The 14,335-nt window shown below is 44.1% G+C and overlaps 1 protein-coding gene across 1 annotated transcript; it reads left to right on the plus strand.

Moving 5' to 3' along the window:
- The first annotated feature begins 726 nt into the window (after positions 1-726).
- Positions 727-14,319, plus strand: idh2 (isocitrate dehydrogenase (NADP(+)) 2). Its single transcript, XM_023815394.2, has 11 exons — positions 727-942; positions 6,339-6,430; positions 8,897-9,062; positions 9,155-9,315; positions 9,434-9,577; positions 10,935-11,071; positions 11,235-11,386; positions 12,124-12,236; positions 12,759-12,856; positions 13,239-13,331; positions 13,915-14,319. Exons 1-11 carry the CDS (start codon positions 828-830, stop codon positions 13,997-13,999), a joined length of 1,356 nt encoding a protein of 451 aa, XP_023671162.2. The 5' UTR covers positions 727-827; the 3' UTR covers positions 14,000-14,319.
- The last annotated feature ends 16 nt before the right edge of the window (positions 14,320-14,335 follow it).

The following is a 14,335-nucleotide window of genomic DNA, read 5'->3' on the forward strand; positions in this document are numbered from 1 at the left end:
TTGCATGCATACTTGTTCTTTTTATACGCTATTGGTGAGCGAGACAAAACCATCTGGAGAAAAAAGAACTTGGAATCTGTGAATAAGAAACCGCCATCTCTCCTTTCTAACAAGCATATCAGTCAAACAATATTCACAAGCAGCCCTTGATGTTGCATTTTGCTCTTTAACTCCTGTGTGTACTGAGCTATACATCTTTGTCCTTGTGATGACACTGCTGCGGAGATGGAGCAGTGAAACACTGCCACTGTCTCGCCTCCATAATTAAACTCTCTCATCTGACCCACCGTTTCTCCCAGTATGGATACCATCCGCGGCTAAATTTAGAAGTTTACTCGCGGGTAGAGGGACAGAATGTGACAGGGTTATTTCTGGGGCTGTAACTGCTCGCCGCCATCATTTATCACAATTTATTACAACCGCAACGCTGTTATTCACACACTGATGTAGGAAGGCTCATTTGGGGCAAATATGTATTTGTAGCAAATAGGCAAATTGCTTCGCTACGAAAACACGACGAATTTGCCGCAAGATGCGCTGTTGAGGATTGTAGGTCGGACACGCCGCACGAAAATTTCTCAGTGAAAGTCACGTAGGACGTACGCCTTGGAGCTGCCAGCGCACTCGCCCCTGATTGGCTAAGCGAAATGCGATGAGCTCTTGTCGTGTTAAACAACGGTCATCCATGTCTTTAATAGGACGCTGACGTAGGCTAGACGCGTTGCTTAGGGGAGGCGCTTTACATATTGCTGCGCGGCACTGCAGACTCGGCCCTTCTGCTTTCGGAGCGCATCCCGGCTTGCAGCTACCACTCATCTCAGCGAAAGATGGCAAGCTATCTGAAGGTCCTCAGTTCCCTCGCTCGGTCCGCCGCGGCTGTTTCTAAAAACCCCGCCGTGCTTGCGCCCGCCACGTCCTGCCAGAGCCTCCAGAAGAGGAGCTGTGAGTTTCCCCGATGATCGCCCTCATTTTTGCGGTGTGGGATCTTGAGTTATTTATAGGCAGCCAAAATGAACTGGGGCAGAGCGCGATGTCTTTTATGTAATACCCACTATTATAATATTGAATGGAAATATCAAAGAAGAAACATCTCGGTACCGGATCTGTTTTATTATTTTATTATACATCTCTGTTCGGCAATTTAATATCTTATGCTATGTTAAAAATGCGTTTTAATATAACGCCCTTGCTTTTTCCGCATAATCGATACCTGGTTGCAGTAACGTCAAGTTGCCGAGCAACGGGGGGGGCGAGTGTATCTCCAGCTATCCGCTTAAATGGGATCTGCTGAGTCCCACCGAGTCCCGGTCACCGGCTCTGCTTCTTTGTTTGATCGAGGGAGCGCGGCCGTATGTACCGGTAGAGAAACTCTCTCTCTCGTTGATAATACATACAAATATTTTTTGTCCATGACATAGATCAGGAACGACTTTCATCTGTGAAGTTCGGCATAAACGGATAATGAAAGTAAATTGTAGGCTGGCGAAGATAGTCGCCGAGACCTGGTTGAGAAAGCCCCGAAGGCTGGCTATGGAGGATACTCCATCCCCATTGTTAACTTCTCTGCCCGCGTTCAGTTCTTCGATCCTGAACCTTAATCGCTCCCGGACACGCGTTCAGATGACAGATCGACAGCTTGTCCACAGTTTACAATCTTGAAGTTACGTCTTTGCATGCCATGACGTTACATATCGAAATATGCTATGAGAAATATCGCAGTTTCTCCTCAGTATTTGCGCCGAATAAGGCAAACCTTATAAATTTAACGACCGCCTGTAGGTTGTATTAAATAACCACGATTTATGTTAGTCAGTTTATAAAATCCGATATCTAAATATCTGAAATTGTAGTCGCAAGTCTAATTGTTAACAAAGCGGAAACGCTGGCCTTTTGTCGGATAGGGAGGTTCTGCCAGGCTGCTTGACACCCGGTCATTGAATGATCAGTCAGACCGGTCATAATCTCCATCGTACTTGGCAGCACTTATGTGTTTTTGACATTGATTCGGGGCTCGATTTGCTCTCGCTTCTCACTATCGGAGCCGTTTTCATTGTGCAAACAGGCGATGTGTGGCGAGCGGTGCCGTCAAGGTCATTCAGTGATCATTTTGTGAATGGCGCTGCAGCGCTGCCTGAGGACGTGTACGAATGCTGGAATGCAGTAGAATAAGGGCAATTTAAAATAAATATAGCTGTATATTTGTAGCCGGAAACCTTGTGTATATGTAATGTATATAAACCATACATAACGTGCCATTTTTTGAAAATCGATTTAATTAATTTAATTTGTAAATCCGTTTTCAGCAGTTTATTGATTTTTGTTTTTTTAAGTGCTGGAAGTATGATCAAGATATATGGAGACTATTCCCTTAACCGCCTTCAGCGTTCGTTTTTTTCCCGCGATTCCTCATTATTGGGTTAAAGGTCACAGGGTTTTCCCCTGTGGTGCACGAGCTCATCTGTCATTATATAATGTTCGGTTTCAGGATTTATTAGTGGTGGTAGCCACGATCCACACCTCCTGCGGTTTCTGCTTGTCTTTTGGCTTTATTCCCCAATTAAATGCATGGCACCAGCCCCACCACGCGATAGGACAGGTTGCGCAAACCAGACCTTTAGGAGAACAGTACATTTACTGATATTATTTAGATACTTCAGTTGATTGAAATTTTAATATTTGAACACCAAACCTCCCTAAGTGAAATCACTAACATTTGAAGGGGCACAAATACTTAGTAATTACTCAGGTACTACTGAAGTACAGATTCTGAGCAAATAATGAACAAATATAGTTGCTACTTGAGATAAAATATGCGTCACGATTTATTAATTATGTACAAACATGAGATGTATTTAGCTTGTGTTATTCATTACTTGTTCCTTCAGTAGTTCTTTCAGTAGTTCACAAAGGTTTACAGAACAGATATAGTAACTGTTTGAGATAAAACGTCCCAATTCATTAATGATGTCAATGAATTAACATGAGATCAGTATGGAGCTAAGACTTAATCTGTGGTTAATTAATAAGTAATAGTGTAATACCATTTGTTTGTGCCATGTCAAGTAAAGTGTTAACGTGAAATCCGCTAGTTAAAGTGTTAGAGATCATACGGTTACAGAGGTATTATTAGTAATCAATAATACTGCAAGAGTGTTTGCAGAATTTTTGTTTTGTAGGTGCTTGAGGTTGACATCGTTCCTTAAGCTTTGAACATCTCATGACACTCACCTGATTAAAGCTTTTCTTGCTTAAGACAAATAAGATGACAGTCAGCAGGCCAAGATTAGCGCAGTGTGTTGATAGTAGTAGTCCAGGTGACCAGAGTAAATATGTGGTAGACATGCTCAGTGCAGGACTTTCACATCACTGACCTTGAAAGGTTCCTTGTTCCAGCTACACCTTTTGTTTGCGCCGGTTTAAAAACTACAACTGAAATGTGAGTACTTGCTATATTAGTAAAGATGGTGTAATTTCACACCCTGTTGTTGAGGGTTGAACATCATCCATAGTTAAACTAAAATGACTTTCAATAACTTTCAGTAACCTTTTTTATACATTAAAAAGTACATTTAATATAATTTGTAAAACCTGTCTTAGCACTCCAGTATTTTTTTTATATAATTCCCATAATCTTAAAACTGAGAAATCTTAAGATAACACTATCTCCTCCACCTCAATAATTACCACCGTAATACCCTTCCTGTGCGTGATGCCCGTTCCCTCCTTGGCTTATCATGACTATAAAATGTTACAGCTGAAATTCATTAGAACATTAGTGTCACGTAATCGTCAGCCATACCAAGCCCTTACAGTGCTGTGCTAGGCTTCTGTCAGAAAACTATAAACCTGTTTTTTTTTTTTGGGACCCATCAACACAGCAGTCACATGATATATTGGGTCTCAAGGCACACTTTCAGCAGTTTTAATTACTTTTGCTGTCCCACTACATTTAAAATATCAATCTTGAGCAACTATAGCCATACTTAACTCCGTGGTATTATGCTTGTATTTGATATTTATAGATGTACTATAAAGACACTTGATAATCTTCCATGTTTTTAAGTTACTAAATACTAAGTCAACTAACTGAATGCCGCTTTATCCTCAGTGGATGCTATTGAAAGAATTGCTCAACTATTGAAAGAATTTTCCAGCATGGATATATTTGAATGCATATCACCCCCCCCCCCCCCCAAAAAAAAAAGAAAGGAATGGGAAACATCTTTTGCTACTCCATTTATAAATTGCATTTGATTTATTTGAAGTGTAAATGGTGGACTTTGTTTCGGTCTGTCCTGGTTCAGTACCGCTATACGCCAGTCCGACATGGCTGTGACCAGCTGCTCTGTGAAATTCCTGCTTTTGTTTCTGAAGCGGCGTCAAACACTAATGCAGGATTATCAGGCAGGCGGGTGAGTGAAGCCGACCTCGTGGGTGGGGGCGTGGGGGCGATAGCGGTGTGAGACGCCATGCTTCCGGTGCTTAGAGGCCCAGACCTGAGTTACGGGTACAGCTGCATGTGTGTGCATGCTTATGTGTGTGCATGCTTATGCGTGTGCATGTTACAGGCTTCTGGTGTATCACGCTGCATAAATACCCTGCTTCTCCGATCTTTCGAATGCTGATCTCCATTAGATCCACGTGCCTTTTGATGCGCTCCTGACGCGTTGAACGAGCTCTTTCATGGCTCACCGTCACACTTCATTAAGGCTCCTGAAGTCAGTTAGCACTTCTGCTAACTGCTAAGTGCTTCTCTGTGATGCAGGTCGGCCATGTAAAAAAATTTAGTAGAAGTTTAACGTGGTGTGTCAAGGTTACGCAAATTGACTGAACTGTGAGTGAAGCAGACAATTCAAATCTAGGATCGTGAAAGGTAAACACAAACTCGTGATATGCATGCCACTGGGAAACTCGATTTTCTCGGTTTGTTTGGAGCTGGTTTCTCAGCTGTTGATCTGATCTCACAGATGGGAATGGATGTCATGCAGAGTGGGTGTAGAGGTCACTGTGTGTACTATTATTAGTAATGGTGAACTCTGAAGCTGCCTTCCCAGCCTACCCTGGGGTGTTTCTGCCAATGACTGAGAAGCTCAATGTCACTTGCCTGGCCCCCACCCCGAATCTAGGTCACTGTGCTGGGCCCCCTTCTTCAGAGTGGTTGAGAAAGAGGTTCCCCTCTCCTGCTCTGCAACCTCATTGGCTGAGCGGAGTTGGTTACGCAACTCATTCACACTGAGCCTCTGTAAATGACAGCGTGCTGGTGTGGGGGGGGGGGGGGCGGGGGTTAGCTTTAAAGAGCTCTGTGGCACTGAGCCACTAAACAGATTTGAGGAACAAGTTGCGTGTTTTCCTCCCTCCTGTTTGAGGAGGAGACACCTGCTGAATGACTGAGTAGCAGAAGGCCAAAGAGGTTCTGCAGAAATATGGCCGTAATGCAAGTATACCAAGTCAGCTAAAGTGAAACCTTTTATATGGTCGACTTCGTGTAAAATGAAGTCAAGCTGATTAACTTGAAAGGAGCTGTGGTATGATTAAATTCGCACCCTCCTTGTGCGGCTGCTGGCGGAAGGTGACAGATTTAGCTTTGCCGCTGTCATTCAGTCTGTTTGCTGGGGGTGTCCACCCCCCAGTGTCTTGTTCACCACCAGCGTCGTGTATGGAATAGAAATGGGCTGCCTTGCTTCCCTGTGGCCACGGGCAGTAAGCTGGGCTACCCTGACAGGAAGCCTTTCACTTCTGCTTCCTGTTTGTGTCCCTCTGTGCTCTGTTATTGGTTGACATTAGTTTAATCCTAGGGCTGTCATCACTGCTCTGCTTCTGTTCAGTTCTCATTGAGTGAATCTTGTTTGTTTTTTTAAAGGCTTTTAATCATGTAACTCTGGGACATTAACCAGTGCTGGCCTCCCTTGCAGGATGCGTGGCCTAGTGGTTTATGCTAGGCTCCAGTCCCAGTCCCAGTCCTAGTCCCCCATGACCATGACCAATCTAAGAAGTTTCAGCCTGTCTTAGTACGTAGTACTCATTAGCTCCGAAAGCATGCGGATTTCTGTTAACAGTAAAATTTTGCAAATATCTACTTTCAAGTCAAGACATTGCTGTTTATGAATGGCCAAAGAAGACCTTTTTTGACCATGGTAGATGTTCTTATGGATTGTGACAGTGGCCTTTGGCTAGCATGCCAGTATAATCGACTGCTATAAAAAGGTCAGCAGTATGTGTAAGCATGGAGTTCCTTACTGTTTCTCAGAAGTGACAGTGATGTAACCACGATCAGCCGGCATGGCAGGATGAGACCTGACACTCTCTCCCCCCCCCCTCCCTCTCCCCCCCCACTGCAGATGCTGACCGGCGCATCAAGGTGGCCCAGCCTGTGGTGGAGATGGATGGGGACGAAATGACACGCATCATCTGGGAGTTCATCAAGGAGAAGGTGCTGAGGGGGTCTGGGTGATCACAGTTCAGGTCTGCAGCTTGTAGTCTTGCAGCTGATATCCAGGAACTGAACTGATGGTGCTCTGACCCGGAGTCTCCGTAAAGACCCTCCCCCATTCCCCCAGCCATCCAATTAAATGCCGCTTTTGCGTCATACTGCTGAAGATCCTAGATGATCATGTTTGTTGAGAAACTGAGTATGCAGTTAAATGGGTGTGTGTGTGTTTGCTGGTATCCAAAACAGCGCAAGCATGTCATTGACTGACCTGATTGCTTAATCAAGAGCATTTCAGAAAACACCGGTAAACATCGTCAGGAAAATGAAACCTGCCTGCATGGCTGCCAAGGGGGAAGTCGTGCTTCTGTAACCGGTTTTAGGAGCCGACATAACATCACAATGACTTCTCCTTAACTTGAGTAAAAAGACCATCTTGGAAATGATTGGTGGTAAAGGCAGCTTGGAGGAAGTGCCTCCAGGCTCTGAGGCAGAACAGTGGGACTCATCGCTGGTGTGATCAGCAGTGTGAAATCCCCCCCCCTCAGTAACAGGCCTCTGTAGTCCATTCATTTCTTTAACTGTTTTGTTAGCATTGCCGGCTGCTGACCAAATTATTGGTGAAGTAAACTCTAGAAAGACCCCCCAGTAATATTACTCATTACTGTAACTATTTATAGTAAATGTTAAAATATTCACTACACTGTAAACATTTTCCATTGGTTAATTTCAGTCTATTGTAGTCCTATTTAGCCAATATCCCTGAACTGCTGTTTAGAAAATTAATGTTTTAACAGTTTGCAACAGATGTACCGTCTCCTGAAATGCAGTCAATATAGGAATACAAGAGAAACTACAGGAATTACTTGTTGAGTAGGCTCCATAGCTTTACATTAGTTTTGCTCGACGTTACATGTGCAACACAAACACAGCAACAAAACCCAGAACATCGTCATAGCGGAAAAGTGCATCTGTAAACTCCCTGTAGTTTCCATTTGTTGTCGCGTTTCCACTCTCATCCTGTCCCTAAATGCCAGCGCCTGTCCACCCACGGAAGAAACTGCATCAGTCAGTGTTTTCAGAAAGTCACTGTGTTTCTTCACCGTGTTGTGCTGTTTGGCTAACTGGGGACACGCTATTGTCAGTCAGACTATCAATCCTCACTATGGTTGCCACTCTCAGCATGAAAAATCTTCAGTTAGAATCTTCATATTTCCCAAAAAAACATAATTGTGCGACTGACATTCCTTTTGCGCAATAAAATAATCGGAACAAAAAATGGATGTTCTTATATACTGTATGTACACAGGATTAGCTAGAATCCATAAGAACAGTATTTACAAGTCAATTATTGCTTTATTCTATAAGAGATCTCTTGGCTCTTTCATTTGCAATATATCAAGGCTTTTCATCAAAACCTAAAAAGAATATTGGCAAACAAGTGAATTGGTCTGGCCTGATAGCTGAACTCATGTTCTGAATGGTTAAATGTACCATTTTTGGGTCAGGAATACCCAAGCGTGCACATAATTGGAAAGACTAAGTGAGGTCCTGCTATACCTGGTGGGTTTTAAAACACATCACAATCCATAACTCTCCAAACACCTACTAGATAGAAGCTGATGAGAAATACACTGAGGTCTATTAGGTTTGGGAAGCAGAAAAGTTCCTTTCATCAACCTAAGGGTGGTGCTTTTTTGCACAGTACTTTGTCAGACATTTTTTTAGAACTGGCACACTTTGGTTTCACATGGAAATGGTTCTTGAGATGATACATTGGCATTTAAAAGATATGTGATATGAATGTTCTGTTTTTTCCTTACTTTTTTGATGAAGCATTCTTCCACCTGTTAAAAAAACTTTGACCGTTTGATAGGAAACATTTCTGGAAATATCCACAAACTCATTTCACCTCTAATCATTGTACCTGAAACATACATATGCCATTAGATAATCATTAATCATTGTATTTCCCAGATGGGGAATATATATGGTTTTGAGACTGGTCTTCCACTGCTGCAGACACAAATCTCATTATCATGATAATTCAAAAAGCCAACTCCTCTTCAAACTTTGCAGTGCATTGTATGGGTGAATATCTGGAACTGATAAAATTGTGAGAGAAATTGCACAAAAACTGAAGCACCGCCACATAGTGGTGACACACGAAAGGACAAGTGCAGATGTGGTGAATCTGATTACATTGGGACAAATCACACAAAGTTTGGCTCTTAATAAAGATTTTTTTGGAGAGGTAGAGAGAGTGTGTATAGGGGCTAGAGAAAGTAGAGATTGGGGGTGTGGGAGGGGTATGGATTAGATGGGGAGAGGAGGGGGTGATGGGGCTTTCAGGGGAATACATTAGTGCCATTCTGACAGCAACTAATTTTTCTTTATATGGTGAAATCTGTTAATGATCCATGGTAATATTCAGACGAAGTATTCTAACAAAGGTTTTTTACCCAACAGCTCATCCTGACCAATGTTGATGTGGAGCTGAAGTATTTTGACTTGGGTCTGCCTTACCGTGACCAAACGGACGACCAGGTTACCATCGACTCAGCCGTGGCAACCAAGAAGTACAATGTCGCTGTGAAATGTGCTACCATCACCCCCGATGAGGCCAGAGTTGAGGGTATGTTTAGAAAGGGTCTCCTAAATAGTCTAGAGTAACTTTAACAATTTGACTGCAGTAAGGTCAGACATCTGTCTTCCATTTCCCATTAGAGTTCAAACTGAAGAAAATGTGGAAAAGCCCCAACGGAACCATCCGGAACATTCTGGGTGGCACGGTCTTCCGTGAGCCTATCATATGCAAGAACATTCCCCGCCTGGTTCCTGGTTGGACCCAGCCTATCACCATTGGCAGACATGCGTTTGGTGACCAGGCATGTTCTAGCAATTTCTTCTTTTGTTGTGTTTTTAATGATTATCTTTCAAAACTTTCTGATGAGCTGGCGCAGATATTTTACTTTTGCACTCTTGTTCCGTTATTCTCTCTGACAGTACAAAGCAACAGACTTCGTGGTGGATCAACCAGGAAAATTCAAGATCGTGTTCTCTCCCTCAGATGGGAGCAAAGCGAAGGAATGGGAGGTGTTTGACTTCCCTGGTGGGGGCTGCGGCATGGGGATGTACAACACTGATGAGGCAAGTGTGTGTGTGTGTGTGTGAGCAGAGAGTAACGGTACCTTCCCTTTGGAATAGACTAACAGTGAATGGCAGCTTTGGCCAAATTTAACAAGCAGAACCCTTACTTCTGGGATCAGCTTTGCTGAGAACTTGTCAGACCCAAACAAGCAAAGATGAAATATGATTTTTATAGGAATGTCAAGCAGTTTGTTTGCTTAAGTCTTGCCTGTGGTTATTCAAAATGATTATTGTCTGGTTGCAAAATGGTAATATGATGATCTGAAGCAGTGAAACCTTTAGATTAGTGGAATGACATCACAATGTTTTTCATTCTGTTATTGCCATAGATAGATTTAATATTCAATGATAGATTTAATAATGAATTAAAAACATGATGTGGCCTTTCTAATTGGTGAATGAGTGAAGTCGACAAAATCCCTCGTCCTCCACTATGGAAAATTATCTCCATTATTTTAGTAGTTATGGCTTTAGCTTTGGTGCTGCAAACTTTGAATATTGATGAATTGTAAATATTAGTCAGTAACTGCAATGAATATCTGCCATTATGATGTGTTAAGTGACACAGCATGCAACTCCAAGTGTAAGCTTCAGTGTACTTTGTAACTTTTCATTTTGTTGGTTAGATTGCTGTTCAGCTGCCTTTTTCTTCTGGACAGATTCATGGTAGTTCACGTTCTGCTCCTGGTGGTAGGAGTCTACACCAGCTAAGCCTGAGTCTGATCTAAAAATCAAAACAGTCTCAAAAGTCTGTGAGGCAGAGTTTAGGAGACTGAATGGTCCACGGAGTGTAGACGGGTGTCTTCACAACTACAAGGCTGTGATGGCCGCAAACATATATACGTTATGTTTGTTCAGGAAGTTTGTTTTTAGGAAACAATATTAAGCATACGTGTTTCAATCTGAGCACGTGACTTTGAATTTTGCAATACCAGTAATGCCTCTGATGTCTAAAACCTGCCAGAATGCAATAAAGAACATTGTTCTCGCTTTTAAATATTTTGATGGGGTGGTTAGGAGGGGGTGGGGGGCAGGGCAGTAGACCCCGCTGCACAGGGTGTGGCGTGCCTGTTTGTTTTGGCACTGGGGGTCGACCCTTTGGTTTGTGCAACCAGAGGTTGTCATGATATCTGTTAGTTTAAAGTCATGGCACACCAAGTCCTCAGGGGCTTTTTCCTAGTCACTCAGGTGCTTGTACTGGGCATGCTCCAAACTGAAAGTAAATGCTACCTTATCCCCTCCCCCCTTTGTCTGTCTGGCAATGGTGATGTGAATTGTATGCGCCTTTTGTCTGCTTTCATTCTGCTCCGCCTGTGTGTGAACATGCTCTGAGTGAGACCTCTTGTGCCCCCTACAGTCCATCACTGGCTTTGCACACAGCTGTTTCCAGTATGCAATTCAGAAGAAGTGGCCCCTCTACATGAGCACGAAGAACACCATCCTGAAGGCCTACGATGGTCGCTTTAAGGACATCTTCCAGGACATCTTTGAGAAGTGAGTTCCTTGAATATATTCTGGAGCAGATAAAAGGAAGGGAGAAAAGACTGAATCACTATCTCTGGCCAGCTTAGGCAGAATGAGTTGACTAGGCGACCCTATTGACTTATCAGTTGCATTTTAAGTAAAAATTAATTTAATTTTTTTTTTCTGCCGTCAGGAACTACAAGGCTGATTTTGACAAGCTGAAGATCTGGTATGAGCATCGGCTCATTGACGACATGGTGGCCCAGGTGCTGAAGTCCTCTGGGGCCTTTGTGTGGGCCTGCAAGAACTATGATGGAGATGTGCAGTCAGACATCCTAGCTCAGGGTGAGCAAGGGTGACTCACACACCCCTTTCCGTGAAAGGCATTGTGTAAACGATCACTTCCCCGCAGGGCAATGGTCTTTTAGATGTTATCTGCCCCTGCTGTTTTGCTGCCTTGTGGGAAATGTCTACTAGGATTGCTAGCTTAGGGGTGACATGGTGGTGCAGTGATTAGCTCCGCCCCGGCTCCACGTGTGTGTGGAATTTGCATGTTCTCACTGTGGTGTTGTGGGGTTTCATCCAGGTACTCTGCTTCCCCCCCCAGTCCAAAAACATGCTGAGGTTAACTGGAGTTACTAAATTCTTGTGTGTGCATGAATGATGTGCCCCCCCCTATGGGGGGGGGGGCACCCCATCCTGGCTTATTCTTTGCATCATCCCCATAGAGTTGGAGTTATGAATATAGAACAAGCAGTTCAGAAAATGGATGGATGTCTAACTAAGTGGTTGGAGAGCTAAATTCAGAGGAACTGGACTTTACTCCTTATTTTTATGTATATAGATTCATCTTCATTACTGTAAATATTTTATTTGGGGGAAAAAAATCAGTCAGGATAATGCCCAAAATAAGTGCTTTTTTTCGGGCCTTTAAAGTCATTTACCTGAGCCACAGAGAAGCCAGTTAGCATGGGATCAGCACCTGGAGCATCCAGTGAGAAGCCATCCTAGCTGAGAAATATGCCCGAGACTGTAGGGTTAACCTCCTGTGGTCCTCTGATGCACACGGCCTGTCCCTGCAGGCTTCGGCTCCCTGGGCCTGATGACCTCAGTGCTGGTGTGTCCCGACGGGAAGACCATCGAGGCGGAGGCTGCTCACGGCACAGTGACCCGGCATTACCGCGAGCACCAGAAGGTGAGGGATACGCACACATTCTTTACGACTTTCACCAAAGGCTGCAGAACAGGAGGTGCGGCCTTCACACACCAAGGCTTCCAGTAGTTGCTAGAAGAGGATGTAGTATCAGAGAGTCAATCGTGCCTGAAGAACATGACTCTGGATTTGTCTCTCATGCTTCTTGTGAGTCATCATCATGGCCATATTCCCAGTGATTAAACAAACGTATTCTCCCCGCCAATCACTTAACCTGAAAAAGCCACGCAAACCATTCAAACAAACAGGGACATATTAAGTGCAGGGCAATTGTGGCGTCGCCAGGCGTGATCCTGAGGAGGTTCCCCATGTGGTGGGTGTGGCAACAGGGTGTTATCAGCGCATGCTCCCCAACCTGACCTGACCTGCAGGGCACACCATATAACATACAAACTTCCCCGGCCTGGATTAAACACCCTGCCACCTAAGGTCTTCTGAGGACCTGAACTGTAAACAAACACACAGGTTTGTAATGGAACCTCATGATGTCCTGCTGTCCTTCAGGGCAGACCAACCAGCACCAACCCCATCGCCAGCATCTTCGCCTGGACCAGGGGGCTGGAGCATCGTGGCAAGCTGGACGGAAACACTGACCTGATCAAGTTAGTGGACACTTTCGACTGAGCTAATGACATTTCAGGCTTGAGCTTGTTCTGGGGTATAATATTATAACATAAACCTTGAGTACAATTTGGCTTGTCAGGTTTAAAGATTGCCACAGCAGTTACATGACTCGTACAGGCATGCTGCGTACGTTCAGCTTTTACATATTAGTGAATAAATAGTCATTTTAAAAAGGAGACCTCAGAGTGGAAAGACCAGCAAACACATTACAGTGCAGCGCATGAATGAAATCTCAGTTCATTTGATTCCTGCTGTTGAGGAAGAGTTAACTGGAGACAGTGAAGCTCCTTGACGTTGCATTTGATGTGGATGAGTCGTCGTCCTCCCGTTTGGACTCATGGTCTACTGTGTCTTGCATAGGTTCTCTCAGACCCTGGAGAAGGTGTGTGTTGTGACTGTGGAGAGTGGAGTTATGACCAAGGACCTTGCTGGATGCATCCATGGCCTCGCTAAGTAAGTCTTAAGCCAAACGTGTGAGAGACAAATGCAAGTAGAATGTGGTCACATGCACATTGCTATTGTGTGGTTGGGAGAACGGAGTCAAAACCCACTCTGGACTGTGCTATCAGTCACTGACTAGTGTAAGTCAAACAGAACTGCCTTAAAATGGCCAGTAACTGCACACATCCTCCCACCAAATCTGCCGGCACCATCGAAACTGAGCCTTGGCTTTGTACAAACTAGGGCCGAGACCATATAGAAGCTGCTTAAGTTAAGAGGCTTTAGCGCTGCACTGCAGTTCCAGAGGATTACCCAGTTTATTTGCAGGTATTCATATTAGCTCTGCTAAGGTGGCATTTGGATACCACAGCAGCATCTTTCCCACATCAAGGTCATACAGTAGACTTTGGCAGAAAGGGCCGATATGTTTTTATTCTACAAGCTGAAGTGTTTTGAAGTACATTTAGCATATGCCAAAGCAGAATGTGAGTGCTGCACTGGCCTGAAGAGGAATGTCTGAAGTCCTTCATGGTCGGCGGCATGTTCAAAGGCGTTTGCTTACACTGCGTCCTGCCCTCTGCCTTCCTCCTCGCAGCTGCAAGCTCAATGAGCACTACGTCAATACTACAGACTTCCTGGATGCCATCAAGACCAACCTGGACAAGGCCCTCGGGAAGTGAAGAGGAGCAGGGAGGCTGTGGGCCGGAGGATGATGGACTGTCGCTATCCTTTTGTTTTGTACCTCATTTTTAAGCATTAAAAGGTCATAGAAACCAACTCCATCTGCCTGATGGGAAGGTTAGTTTGAGTATGGAAAGCCTTGAGGTGCCATGTAGCAACTGTACGATGTGATGTTCACTTACACCTCTGCCTCGCAACCTCCCAGGGTATATTTTTGTAATATGAAGTACTGTACTCCAATATTGTATGTAATTTAATATCTCGCCACAACAAACTTGAAGGGCCATGACAAGCTAGACAAATAAAACATTCATGACTTTGTCTGACTCTTACTG

Source organism: Paramormyrops kingsleyae, chromosome 13, assembly GCF_048594095.1.
Source record: "Paramormyrops kingsleyae isolate MSU_618 chromosome 13, PKINGS_0.4, whole genome shotgun sequence".
In the NCBI taxonomy this organism is placed as follows: domain Eukaryota; kingdom Metazoa; phylum Chordata; class Actinopteri; order Osteoglossiformes; family Mormyridae; genus Paramormyrops; species Paramormyrops kingsleyae.

Excerpts from the sequence above, each read along its gene's own strand:
- idh2 (XM_023815394.2), top strand. The coding sequence starts at position 828 with ATGGCAAGCTATCTGAAGGTCCTCAGTTCCCTCGCTCGGTCCGCCGCG. Across the intron at positions 943-6,338 it reads GAGCCTCCAGAAGAGGAGCT|ATGCTGACCGGCGCATCAAG; the intron begins GTGAGTTTCCCC and ends CCCCCACTGCAG. Across the intron at positions 13,332-13,914 it reads TGCATCCATGGCCTCGCTAA|CTGCAAGCTCAATGAGCACT; the intron begins GTAAGTCTTAAG and ends TCCTCCTCGCAG.